This window comes from Melanotaenia boesemani, chromosome 18 (genome assembly GCF_017639745.1).
Source record: "Melanotaenia boesemani isolate fMelBoe1 chromosome 18, fMelBoe1.pri, whole genome shotgun sequence".
NCBI classification, from domain to species: Eukaryota; Metazoa; Chordata; class Actinopteri; order Atheriniformes; family Melanotaeniidae; genus Melanotaenia; species Melanotaenia boesemani.
In genome coordinates, this window is record NC_055699.1 from 18,155,785 (window position 1) to 18,169,777 (window position 13,993).

The 13,993-nt window shown below is 38.5% G+C and overlaps 1 protein-coding gene across 1 annotated transcript in view; it reads right to left on the reverse strand.

The window, feature by feature from the left end:
- Positions 1 to 13,993, reverse strand: part of bmp6 (bone morphogenetic protein 6) — a 57,487-nt gene that overhangs the window by 4,378 nt on the left and 39,116 nt on the right. The window contains exons 3-5 of the mRNA XM_041967633.1: positions 10,819 to 10,967; positions 10,430 to 10,627; positions 2,050 to 2,126 (exon numbers count right to left, since the gene is read on the reverse strand). Coding sequence (XP_041823567.1) covers positions 2,050 to 2,126; positions 10,430 to 10,627; positions 10,819 to 10,967 — 424 coding nt within the window. The remainder of the gene's footprint in view (positions 1 to 2,049; positions 2,127 to 10,429; positions 10,628 to 10,818; positions 10,968 to 13,993) is intronic.

The window sequence follows — 13,993 nt, forward strand, 5'->3', positions numbered from 1 at the left end:
TGTCTCTTGCCCATCATGCTTGCTGGTACCAGTTACTTTTTACTCTTGGGTGTTTAAAATGTGAGAGGTAAAAAGGTTGTCTTTAGATTTATTTATTTATTTCGGTAATGATAAACTGAAAGATTTCTAAGATTTATGTTAAATGCGATAGTCTCCACAGTGATGAAGTAAAAACTGCTTTTGGGTGTTTTTAAAATTTATAAATAGGCTGAAATATGGACGTTTATATTATATTGACCCTCAGAGGTTAAGACACCTTTGTTAAAAACAACCTCAAGTTTTTCTTATTCTTCTACACTGAAACACTCAATTTAAACAAGGTTGGTGTCATTGTACAGCCCTTTTCAGGTCTCTGCAGAGGTGTTCTGCTGGGTTCAGGTGCGGATGTCAGGGTCACTGCTGGACATTCAACGAGTTTTATTGATTCCTGTGTTGCTTCAGGATTTTATCTTGTAAAATGAGACATTTTCTCCCAAGATGGCTTTATATTTTTATCAATCTATTGCTCTATCCCATAGCATGATACTGCCACTGCCATGTTTGGGTATGTGGATGGTAAGTCCCACCTGACTGTCATGTAACCCTTAATTAGTGATAACTCTCTGGTGGATGGATGGTTGTACCTCTTGAAGGTTCTAAACTCTGGATCTCAGTCATGATGATTAGCGGTTTAATGGCTAGCTGTCTGACCAAAGCTGTTTATACCTGATTATTACGTTTTGCTGGCAGCCAGATCTACAAAGTGTGTGTGATTTCAAACATTTTACAGTTTAGTTTAAGAACATTATTGTGTTTCTTTTATTCCTCCACAGATCTGCACCTTTACACAGTCCTGTCTCAAAGATCTGCAAATAATTCCCTCGTATTTATTTTGTTTTCACTCTGACATACACCATCAGCTAATAGAGCACTAACCAGTGGTTCCCGAACTGCAGTTGTTTTACTTTAGCACCATCCATCTCATCGAAAGCTCACATGAGGTAGTCTGCAGAGTGTGCTGGTTTAAAACACCTCACACTATAGTAGAGGAATCGATCATTCCTTCTGTCACTGACACGATTTTAACTTTCGTTAACGAAGTAGCAGCCAGTAAACTAAAGACTATTTCGTAGAACATTTCTTTGTACGTTTCCTTGTAAGCAGTGAGGTGCATGTGGTAGCAGGATCAGGGGTGGAGGGGCTTGACGTTCAGAAAAAGTTTGGGAACCACTGGCTTATACCAAACAGGTGCATCAAATTAGGCTCTCAAGGATCACAGATGGAAGGAGGACGAACCAAAGCTTCCATCAGCATCTCTTCACTGGCTGTCTGTTAAATCCAGAATAGAATTTAAAAGCTCTTAATGACCAAGCTCCATTGTATTTTTAAGATGTCATTGTTCCATATTTTCCCAAAAGAGCATTTTGCTCTCAGACTGCAGGTTAACTTGTGGTCCCTAGAGTTTCGAAAAGTAAAATGGGATGCAGCTCCAAGTTTGGGTTCAGGAAACAGACATCCTGTCTTCCTTTTAGATTACAATTAAAACTTCCATTTCTGATAAAAACGTATAGTTAGGGATGGCTTGGTTAACGCTTAAACATCTCTTTAGTTATGTTGCCGCAGACTGCTGGGGAACTTCCCATGATGCATTGAGCACCTTCCTCCACTATCCTCTCTTTGCTGTCTGTAAAAATATACAACATTATTATTGTCATTAATTGGACTAACGTAGGTCATGTATAAGTTTCGTTTTAATTGGATTACAATTGGACTACAGTGAATTGGACTGCATCTCTAAAAGTACCTTGAGATGATGTTGCATTGACTTGGTGCATTATGTGCAGCTTCGCATCCAATGTTCAATATTGCCTTACATGGTTCTATAGATTTTATATAAGTGTATCTATGTAACAGTACTTTCAAAAAGTTTGACCAGCCCATAATATTGTTGCACACACAGTATGTAGCAGTCAGTTACCACTGATTAGAAATAAACTGGTTCTTAAGTGACAGCTTGAAGACCATATCTTATTAGCATCCAGTAGGACTTGATAAAATGTGATGAAATACCTGCCAGCCCAGCTCTCGGAAGCTGACGTACAGTTCATGTCTTCTGCAGGCTGTTTTCTGATCGCTGCTGTTATAATCTGAAACATGAGAAGAAATTGCATAAAGATTAAAATCTACTGTACTTTATGAAGAGCTGCCCTGATCATTAGCATGACTTGAGAAAGGATTTATAACAGAATTGCTAAAGGATTCCCGGTTTTAGTGTCAACCATCATCTTTCTCTCAGCATTCCTAAACTCGGCTCTGTTATTTGAAGTACATCCAACTGCCTGATGATGAGCTCTTTCTTGTGTAAATGACTATTCAAAAACCCACAACCATATCCAGTAAAAATGAACACTGCAATGTGAATCTGAGTGCAGGAGGAAAACACAACACCCTCATGTAATGCGCTGGGTGGAGAGACATGTGAGGGCGTAAACCAGAGCACAGACACAACAGCTCATTACAGCGGCTGTAGGACTGTTCGTGCTTCACATTCATCTGCTGGCAAATGTGTTTGAAAGCACACCTGACTGAATTCATCAGCAGTCAGATACTATTTGGCATAAACACAAGAGGTGAGACAGTGACGACTGTGTTTATGGACTCTGCTGCCATGCAGTTTGTTGTTAATTATCTCTGCTCTGCTGCCGCCCTGCAGACAGGTATAGCTTCAGTTTATTAAAGTCGAAGAGGTCATTGCTGGCACTGGTCACCATGCTGAAGTCAGGATGCTGACACACACTTTCCAGCAAAGGTTTCAAGAGCTCCTTTTTTTTTTTTTTGCTCATTTACTGTGTTGCCTCATTGATTCGATTGTTTTGATTTTGTTTTTTATGACTTAGCTTCCAACAAAAGACAATGAGTAGGAGAAAAGTCAATATATGGTGCTGATTCAGGTCCTGATTCATGTCTGGGAGGACAGCTACATATTAGTGTAGCTTCCTGGTGGCCCTCTCCACATCTTTAGAAAGCGTGAGCTCACAACTATAATCAAACTTGTAAAAGAAAAAATGAAATAAATAAATATTAGATAAATAATAAATAATATAAATAATAAAATAATGAAAAACAGATTTTAAAAAGTTGTAAAAAAATGTAAAAAAAGATCATAAAATAAAGCATTAAATACAATAATAAAAATAGTAAAATGATAAGATTATATAATATATAAAATGATGTGAAATAAAAACGAGTAAAAATAAATTTAAAGAATATAAAATATAATAAAATAGATAATAACAGAATACAAAAATAAATTATATCAAAGTAAATGACAAATAAATTTAAGTAAAATGAAAATGTAATAAAAATGATATACTAATAAAATACATTAAATAATGATAAACTATAAAATCAAAATAATGTAAATAATATGACAAAAACAAATTAAAAGTTATAAATAATAAAATGATTAAATAATATATTAAATATTAATCTGTGCAGAAATGTGGATATGTGCATAAATGAACAAATAAATAAGAAATTATATCAGTTGTAGATGCATCCAATAGGCATTTCAGTTTGGAAATTTTTTTTTCTTTCCAGGGAAGGTTTGTGTCTTTGCCCGTCAGAGATGGCATGAGTCAGACCCTATAGTCTTAGATTTGTCACTCAGTCAGAGCCACCACCCAGCCACTCATCTCACTGGCAGCAGCCTCGTTTACTCAGCTGGACGTGGAGGGACAGACAAGACAGTATATACAAACAAATCGATTATGTAAGGGTCACTGAATTTAGTTCCTTACATCTGTATGTCTGTATTTGTTACCAGTGCCTTTACAGAACACAGAGTTAAACACCCGCAGACACACAGATTCATGCCCCAAACCCACTCAGCTGCTCATTAAAGCAAAACCTTGCCATTTAAATTCCCCAGAGCGGGTTGTATTAAGATGTCGTCATCAAACTGAATTTCATTTTAACAGACAAATTGAACGCACTGCCCAGACCCGTGTGTTTTAGCTGGACTCGTCTCAAACATAAAAAAAATGGCAAAGGAGGAGAGAAACTTGGATTAGTCTCAAATTTAAGAAATGAGGCAAGAAGAAACACTGAACACGGTGCTTAAATGGCCTGAGAAACATGTTTTTTATTTAAATTTACCTGAGCTGAAAATGTTCACATTTAATGATTAGGAAAGTGAAGGAAAGAGTTATTTTCTTCATATTATTGGCAGCAGATTGGATGGATTCATTCGGGAAGAGAAGGGAAACTGAAGGTGGGATAGCACACAGCCGTCCGTAGTGCATTGAGGTCAAAGGGCCAACTGTAACTGGCGGATACAGTCAGGTGTTTCCCCAGTTTGCGGCTCCTTCCTTTCCAATAGGAAGGGCAGTTCGTTGGGTGTCTGCTGATGTGGAAACACGTAGGTTACTGTACACGTGTCTGTGAATGCACAAGCATTCAGCCCCATGTTCATCAGTGTGTAGAGCAGACGAGGTCGGGGGTAGGGTCACATGTGTTGGTCCAGCATAAAGCACTTGGATTTAACAGATTTACTGCACGGAGACAGGATCAGCACTTGTGGGAAAATACTATTTTTTTCTTTAAATATAATAATAAAAAATCCACTTGACCTTGCACTGTGTGGGGCTGTAATAGTGTGTATAGTGTTTATATACAGGAAATATCCAAGGATTGAGGAAAAGTACCGTAGGAAGAACAAAGCTGATTGGCTGAAAACTTGGCTGACCTGATTAGACCCTGAAGTCATGTTTATAGACAGAAATGGCACATATCTGCAGTGTGATTCTGCAGGTCAGTATTTATGGAAAGACTTCATTTATAGCCATTTAGGAGTAGACATTAAAATATGACCTATTGGAATTTTAATAACTAAATTAGTGCCAGTCCACGAGTTTCTATAAGTCACCCACTGAGCACTTCCAAATACTGTAATATACTCACTACTTCCAGGTTACACACACACTCCTGCAGAGACACCCTGCTCCCACATCCAGGTTTGCTTTATGATGCATGACATTCAGCTTCGGGTCAAATCGCAGATCAGGGTGGAGGGTGGAGGAGTGCTGCCGGCACACACGTCGCACCTCAGCGCCAAAGGCCATTAATACCATAAATCACGAGGCGTCTGTGGTGACTCTGCAAACGTTTGATAACTGGGTTTCTTTATTTTTTCTGCTCTTGTTTTTTGATGATGACTTTCAACATGTTTTCCAAATAAAATTGGTCATTTTTTTCCCAAAAATAACTGAGTATGCATCTGCGCCTACAATTCAAATGAGTCCTGCTCTGCAGAGCACTTGTTTTTAACCCTCTTGTCACACATCCACACTTTTTCCTTGCACCTCCTGGCTTTCAAAGCCATCAGCATTTACAGTCTGAGGGGCTCTTTAAGAGGAATTAGGCTGATATTCACTGTGGGCTTTCATTGAGTGTAAAGGCCCAGATTTGGGGTGCCCATAAACCACATCTCCCCTTCCTGCCTGTAAAAATTTAATGCCACACAGCTACCGCTGAGCTCCGGCTCCCATGAGGCTTCCATTCATTTCTTTTTTCCTTTTGCTGACAGAGAGCAGAGAGGGCGAGAAACGTGAAAAACAGACTTTTCATAGTATAGCACTGCAATTAACCCTTAAAACTCCAAATAATTGTTTGCTATTTTTAGTCCACCTGTTCAATTTTCTAATATAAAATTGCATCTAGAATCTCAGCCTTTTTAAGAGGTCAACATACAGTCATTATTTTTCAGGACAGCCTCAGTTGTCAGATTATGAGGCTAAAATGATGTAAAATTAATGTATCAGTAGCAACAAACAGTACATTGTAGAAATAACACACAGATCAACAGTGACCAAGCCTTTCCTCATCTGCATATTGTTCTAAAAAATATTGCCATTGAAGCAAACACACAACAAAAACGTTTTTTCACTTTTCTCCCTTTTCTCACTGTTTATAGATATTTATAGGACTTTTAACCGTCACACAACCTTTTCTACCTCATTTTTGGCACCACCGTGCATCAACAACATGAGAAATTGCTGACAACAAAAGTGATAGCGATCGGGGGGCACCAGCAATCAAGCTGAGTTTTGAGGGTTAAAGATTGTACTTTAGCAGGTGTGTTTACAAAACAAACAAACAAAAAAAAAACATATAGGAAGGCTTAGTTAAGTGCAGTAGCAGTAAGTCATATCCATTGGAACAATCTGCAAGAAATCTGAGTATATTTTCCAAAAATTCTTATATTAAAGTTGCATCTTTAACAAGTGTCGATAATTTTTTGCATTTCATGATATCAAGACTAATCAGGTGAACCTTAGTCCAGTGAAAGACAAATATTAGAAGAAAATACAGAATTTGTGGGAATTTTCTAACTTTCACAAACCAAACCACAACTTCTACTTTTACCTTCCTCCTGAACTACAGTCACAAATATTTGAGTTTCCGGTAGGAGGAAAAAAAAGGGAGGATTTCCTTTAATAAGAAGTTAATGTGAATGCAAACTGTGGCACAGAGCTTTACCACCATAATAACTCAGTGTTTAACCTGGAAATGTTTCTCTGTGAGTGGACAAACATCCCATTTCACCACGTGATACGTCAACGCTCCACTAAAAAAAACCAATTCACATTGAATTCACTGAGGTGGGGCAGGCTTCCCACCCTGTCTATTCAATAGCAGGGGAAACAGTTTCTCACTGAACGTGAGCGCTGTGGCTCTAACTGTGAGACTTTTGATATGACGGGCTGATATTAACCTCTCTACAATACCTGCCATTCATGAAACCAGCCCCCTCTGTGAGGAGGAAAAAGCTGTAAATTATATTTATCACATGTTCCGAAAATATAAGAGTCAAGTGCTGCCATTTCAGATGTCGGGTTTAGAGGCAAAAAAAGGCTTTATAGGTTGCTGTTTTAAATTCTCCATTGAGAAATTCCCAAACTTTTCCCACGGACAGGACAGAAAAGTCAGTTCCTTAACCTGAAGAAGGAAGGAGAGCGTCCCAACAGCCATGAAGACATGAAAGGAAAATGTCACTCTTGTCTCTGAGGTTTCTCCTCTTTTTTCTTTCCTTCCCTTCAACCATGACTACTGAAGTTTATCTTTCTTCCTGTCTTTCATCACAGAGGTTATTAAACCCTGCGAGGGAGCTCCGCCATGTCTAATTACTGAAACGGTAAACAAAAGGAGGTTGGGTGGGGAAGGAGTGAGGAGAGCGAGGAGGGAGGGAGGAGCGGAGCGACAGATGAAAAAACACAGCTGGCTGAGCGCCGTGTTATTATAATTCTTTGAGTGATACTGTTAGCTTGGTCAGTCTTTTAGCTGTGCAGCTAATGACTGGCTAGACCTAATTACAGGCCGCCAGTGCTGTGCCGGGACGCAGTATTCCTTCCCCGGATGGTTGTTAACCTCCCCCACAGCCAAAGCCCAACCCAACTCCCATTACCTCCCCCAGTCTTCCTCGCCCACTAAACCCCAAATTACCTTTAAAGGTGTTGTATTGTTCTTTTGCTGAGGTATACAAGAGCATTTTCCACTGTGCACAAATCAGGCACACCCAGAGTGGGTGGAAATATCACAGTTGTAGTCAAGAATGTCAAAGCCTCTTTCACATCACTCCCAAAAATAAGCGTCTGTCCTCAAAAAAAGCTAAAAAGAAAATCACCGGTTCTGCTAATTGTGCATTTTTAAGAGCAAAAAGTGGAAAACAAAGATGATTTATAGCATTTACAGTTATGTCGTTATTTCACAGCTAATGTTGCAGAACTTTATTTGGCTCGAGTGGACATCTTTTATCATCTGGAAGATATTTTATATCACATGTCCTTTTAAATCCAGCAGGCTGAAATTGTGAATATGAGAAAATAATGGGCCAGAACCTCACAGGGATTTCATTTGGGAAAATAAACTTTCATAGTTAAAAGGCTGATTTACAGCCAGAGGGAGCTGAGTAAAGGTTTTTGCGAATTTTATGACAAACCAAGGACAAATATCTCAAATTAAGATATGAAAACTGACAAAAACTAGAGGACAAAATGAAACCAGCATAGGGGTCAGGAGGAGTCTGAGGGTAGGGTAGAAGGTGAAGTTATTTTTAGCACAAAACATAAATCAACTCACACTCACAAGTTTTAAAAGCCACTGTGTGGAAGCTAGTGCACACATAAGCAATTAAAAACAAACACCTTGCCGCCTTCCGGCCTTAGATCTCATGTTATTCTGAAAAAGATGTAAGGGTGAATGTTCGGTGAAATGCTCCTTTTAGCTCGGGTGGCCTGAAGTGACGTGCTGCAGCTCCAAACAGAGATCGAGGGGACGGCGGCTCCCCATGAGTGCTTCACAAGACAGATGCTCTCCCCAGCCATCGCGGCCCCCTCCCAGTCTCTGGAGCGAGTGATGCGGTATTGAAACCATATGCCCTCCTGAATTCCTCAAGGATCCTCCCATCCCGTCCAATCCCAGCAGTCCTCTGCTGGCCACGGACACACGGCTGTCGCGAGGGGGGCCTCCCTGCTTCCTGTGTAAGATCTAAATATTTACACTCCCAGTGGTCCCGAGTGGCGAGGCGGAGAGGTCTTGATGTTTTGGGTTATGTAAAGTGCATATTTAACAGATTGCCGTTGTTGGAACAGATCTTTGAACAGATTCACTTCACTGAAAGCTCGCTCATCTTCCTGATACAAACTAGGAAATAAAAGTGGTTTAAAGTCCAAGCAAATAAGCTGTTACACACTGTTGTTACTTTGTCACCTCAAGCCAGAGGTGACAGCTAGCTAGTGGAGTTCAGCTCTGAAGCCAAATCTGAACTTGAAGTAAACTAAGCAGACCAAAAGATGAGTCTTTGTTCTGAGTGGTGTCTGCCAAAGCTTTATCTAATGCACGTACTGAGAGAAAAGAAGGAGAAGTAGAAAAAAATAAAACCTGCTGGGATTTTTACAGAGAAACATCTTGTTTTCGCAGCAGTGCGACCTCCTGATAGAGTCACCGAAGATGCACTAAACAAACAGAAAAACACAGCGAACAAAGACCAAACCTGTCCTGCAAATACATCTGGATACCAAGCAGATGGTGGAACCATTAAACAGAGCAGATGAAGCAAAGCAGAGGTAAATCGCTTCCCAGGTAGCCGGCCAAGATGGGCTATTTGTAGCTCTGTGTCAGCGCACTAAGCTGGGTTCTGGCACCAGACCACGAAAAGCGAGTCAGTTCTGCCCAAGATTTGGGAAGATTTTGTGGGGCGCATATTTAAGCCTCTTTAATCTAGTGTCACTTAGCAGTTCTGTGACTGGCATGAAACATTCTCAAATATTGGAATCTGCACAAGTTCACTTGGCTGATTCTGGCACGTCGATTATTACAAAGCCGGAGAGCAGGTGCATGATTGAGACTGTGGTTGGGCAAAATTACTATTGTCTCTGAAGGTTTGTATGAGTAAAGTACTGTTTATGTATCATGGTATGAAATAAATAATATTCTTTCTCCCCAAATGACCCATGTTTCACTATTCTTACCAATAAAACTTTATATACAGAGATGAATGTTTCTGCTTTGCTGTGACACATTTGGTGCTGCTGAGGCTTACGAGTAGCACGACGCGAAATTAGGTGAAGATCAAACCGACGTTGCCAGCAGGCTTATTAAGTCACACAATGAAGTCTCACAGGAGGAGCTAAGCTTTAAGCAATACATCGTCTGGCCAGAATTACACAGCAGGTGAAAGGTGGGTGGATTAGGGTTTGATTTAATTTAAACAGCTTGCAGAGCTTATTACGTCAGGATTATACTCATCATCATCTAATAAGTAGGAAGAGGACCCAAAGATGAGGTCACCTGAAAAAATTGATCATACATCATTGAATATTCATAGGTTTTGGGGTATTTTTATGCTTTTTGTAGTGAACTTATACATATTATACACCTAAAACTCCTCCATCTTGCACTCTGTATGTATCACCATATATTATCCTACATCACATAAATCTTGTCAGCCTAAATTTGTGTTCAAATCCTCCCACCATCTGTATAACTCTCTGCCTCCAAAGAGACCCCCTTTACAAAAAAAAAAAAAAAACAAGAAAAAAAAAAACGCTATATTCCCGGATGAGGATGTAGATTTTAAGATATATTACACTTCCCTTATTCCATACAGAAAAGCTGCAGTAAAATCAGAATTTGGACATCAACTCCGAGCTACAATTTCCCTCTAACGGGAGCTGATTAGAGACAAATCCGGCTGGAGTCAGGTCCAATTCGTCAAGTCTTTCAAAAGGGAACCACTTGAGTCAGACTTCAAACACATGCTGCACATCCACTGATCTCGACAGGTCCTGGATGTGGTGAGGTCAGGATGAGGTCGGTTTCGTGTCTGACTGCGTTCACGGTCGAACTGTGTGATGAGGTCAGTTGAGGTTTAGTGTTCATGCGGACTGACCTGCTGGGCCGGGCCCTCTTGATCCCTCTTGCGGTTGTGTGGACCGGTTGCGGTTTTGGTGCCTACGTTTTCCATTAGCGGAGCGTGTAGAGCGGATGTGCACTTCACTGACTTTAAAGAATGCCACCATGAACGGCTGCTTCTCCAGTGCACCGTCCCGTCCAACGAGGCCGGCGTCCTTATAGCTGATGCTCTTTCCTGTTCCAGAAAACACAACACAAAGTGGGATTTCCTCAGTTTGTGGGCAGTTCTGGTATTTTTGTAAAAAAACAAACAAACAAACAAACAAAAAAAAAACAACAAAAAAAAAACCAATTCCTCAAGCTAATAATGGCTTGAAATGAACATTTTCATTTATCTATGGATTTCAGAGTAAGTAATTCCCTTACCGCTGCTGGTCTCCACGCTGACCTGTAGACCCAAGTTGTGCAGCGGACTCACCACCCACAGGTTGCTGGTAGCAGTGATGTCAAACTCCAGCCAGCCCTCCTCAGGAGCCCACAGCCGGCGAGATTCCAGCAGGAACAGGTCGGCCTCTCTATTTCAACATGGCAGGCAAAACAACAAAACAAAAGACAACAAAGAGGTTAGTTTTTTTATACAAAAAGACAAAAATGTGCTAAGACTTCCAGTTGCATTAAAAAAAGCAAGAAATATGATTGATGATATAGAATCTAAAGGGTTGTGTTGCCCTTTAGTTACATGGAAAAGAAAGCTCACTCTGTTACAGATCCAAAGATATATGTCAGGAGAAAAATCATCTTAAAATGAGGTAAATATAACCTGAGATTAACTGCACAGTGTCATTATTTATTTAAGAAAAACTAAGCCAATATGAAGAAGCAATGAATGAAAAACTGTGTCCACCCCCACTGCTTTCATAGGTGTTAAGATGGTATGTAGCAACCAGGTGTTGCTGATCAGACACACTTTTGTTAACTGATCATCATCAATGTGAGCATCTCTATAAAAAATTTAACTAGTTTGTTGTTCTGTAGCCTTTGGTATTGTGTTAACACAACATCAAAGAGGAAAGTCATCAGCAATGATTTTAGAAAAGTCATTGTTCATTCCCATCAGCCTTAAAAAATTTATAAGGTCATGCTCAGAAAAACTGTAAAAGTCCAAGAGCTACATCTCAGACGCTACAGACCTTAGTTAGCACGTTGAATTATAAAGGGAATTTTAAAAAAAAAACATTGAACAAGCATGTTTTGTTTGAAAGAGTTGCAGGAGAAAGTCTCTTCTCACCAAAAAGAACATTGCAACACAGCTTAAGTTTGCAAAATGGCATCTGAACAAACCACAAGACTCCTGGAACCATGTCCAAAGTAGAGATGTTTGGTCATAAAGTACAGCATACCAACTAATAAGCACGGTGGTGGAGGGATAATGATTTGTTATCAGTTGTTAATTCTTCATATTGGTACTTTTAGTTCTTGCATTTTATCTTTTTCTAGATTACTTAGTGTTTTTACTTCCTTTTGGTTATTCTCTTGAAGTTTTGAATGCTTCTTCTGCACCCTGATGTAATGCTTTTGATGTTATATGTAAAACACTTTCAGCTGTCTTGTACATAAAATGTGCTGCTTTGTTCTGCAGCCACTGGAACTGGAACCCATGTAGTCACCGGACGGACTATGAACTCCCCTGGTTACCAAATGATTCTACAGTCAAATATAAGACCATATGTCTGACTGCTGAAGCTTGGCTGAAAGTGGCTCATGTAACATGACAACGATCCCAAACACAGCAGCAGATCTACAACACGACCGAAAGATAAAAGAGTCCAGTTGCTGCAACAGTCCAGTCAAAGAAAATTACAACAATAGGTTAATCGCAGACGTGTTAATGTACACACTGGTTAAGTGCTGCTAGAAACAGTTAAAAACAGGAACACGTTTCCAGCGATGATTTCACAAAGTCACCTGTAAGTCTTTTAAAGTCTGTAAATGGAATTAAGTGAGAAAACTTCAGGTGCTTTTGTAGAATTTTTCCATGATGATGGAGCAGAAAAGGAAAGTTTTCTTCCTGAACTCTGAAAGAAATAATGACCAGAAAATCTGGTCCTGAGACTGGAGACAACAAGCACATTGTTTATGTGACACATAATCCGATAAACAAAGGGCAACGAACCAAAAATAGATTTATAAATGAAATACTAGTGGACTATCCCATGAGAAGCTGATGAAAACCAACGTGTGAATAGACCTGAAGAAAGCTGAGCATAAATGATGTCATGTGTTGTTGATTTGAAGTTGTTTTTTTTTTTATATGGTAAATGGACGTGTACTTATATAGCTAAAGTCTCCCATAACTACATTGAAGAAATATATTATTTTCATTTAAGTAAAATCAAATATATAAAGGCATAATTCTATTTTTCTGTAGCAACATTCCAACATATTTCATAAATGTTTAGAGGAGCCTAATATTTGTTATTTGTTACTCTGCAGCATATTTAAGTATAATCTGAATATAATGTTAAACTTTGAAATTAATCTGATCTGGACTCAATACAGTTTTATATCAAGGAACTTTAGCTGGTTGTGCTGGTTTAGGAATTTGTTTAGCTGCATACCACATAATGTACACTGACAAAACCTATAAAAGTTCCTTTCCTTCTTTTTTTTTAATGTACGAATTCTTTATTCAGAATTTTATGTCTTAGAACAGAAAACTGGTAACACAAATATTATGACAAATTCTTTTTCTACCCTGTTTATAACGTTTATTTGTATAATAGGGAGGGTCTTTACCTGGAATACATCTGGGGAATAAATGACCTAATAATATGAGGTTAGGCACATTGAAAATGACTGGAAAAGATGACCTCTAACCACTTCAAATCATACGTCTGCTTTACCATATCATAATTCCAAGTTAAAAATCAATAAGCTATTTCTTCTTTTTATTATTATTATTATTATTATTATTATTACTTTTATTATCTTATAATGAAAATATTTAATTAGATTTTTAAATTATCATTGTTTTGATTTTTTTTCTACCTCACCCATTTAATATTTGGTCCTTAATGAGTTTATATCTTTCTTTTTTTATATTTTCTTAAAATCTTTAAAAGATTTTTATTTCTTTTTAAAATAACTTGATTTAATTTAGTTTTTTACATGATTTTATTGTTTTTTTTTTTTTTTTTTTTGCACATCCTTTTAATCATGTCATGATATGATTTTGTTTCTCTTTATGTTCTTTTATGCTTCTTCTTCTGCAGACTGCTGTAACGCTTGTAATGTTTTATGTAAAGCACTTTGTCTTGTACATAACATGTGCCATACAAACTTGCTTGGTCATGTTTTCTTCTAAAAAGTTCTCATAATATAAAAAAGAAGAAAAAAAAACAACTATAAATGTAAAGTTGTTTTTTGGCAATAAACTGTTGAAGAATCAAAGCTGCATTCAGAATGATGGCTGCTCTGTTTCACATAACATATACGGGTTTAATAGTTTATGTGGTGTGCTTGTTTTTTCAACTGCTGTAAAATACTGGAGTGAAGTGTATCACTGAGCTCTCAGGATAACGGAGATGACAGGTCTACTTTT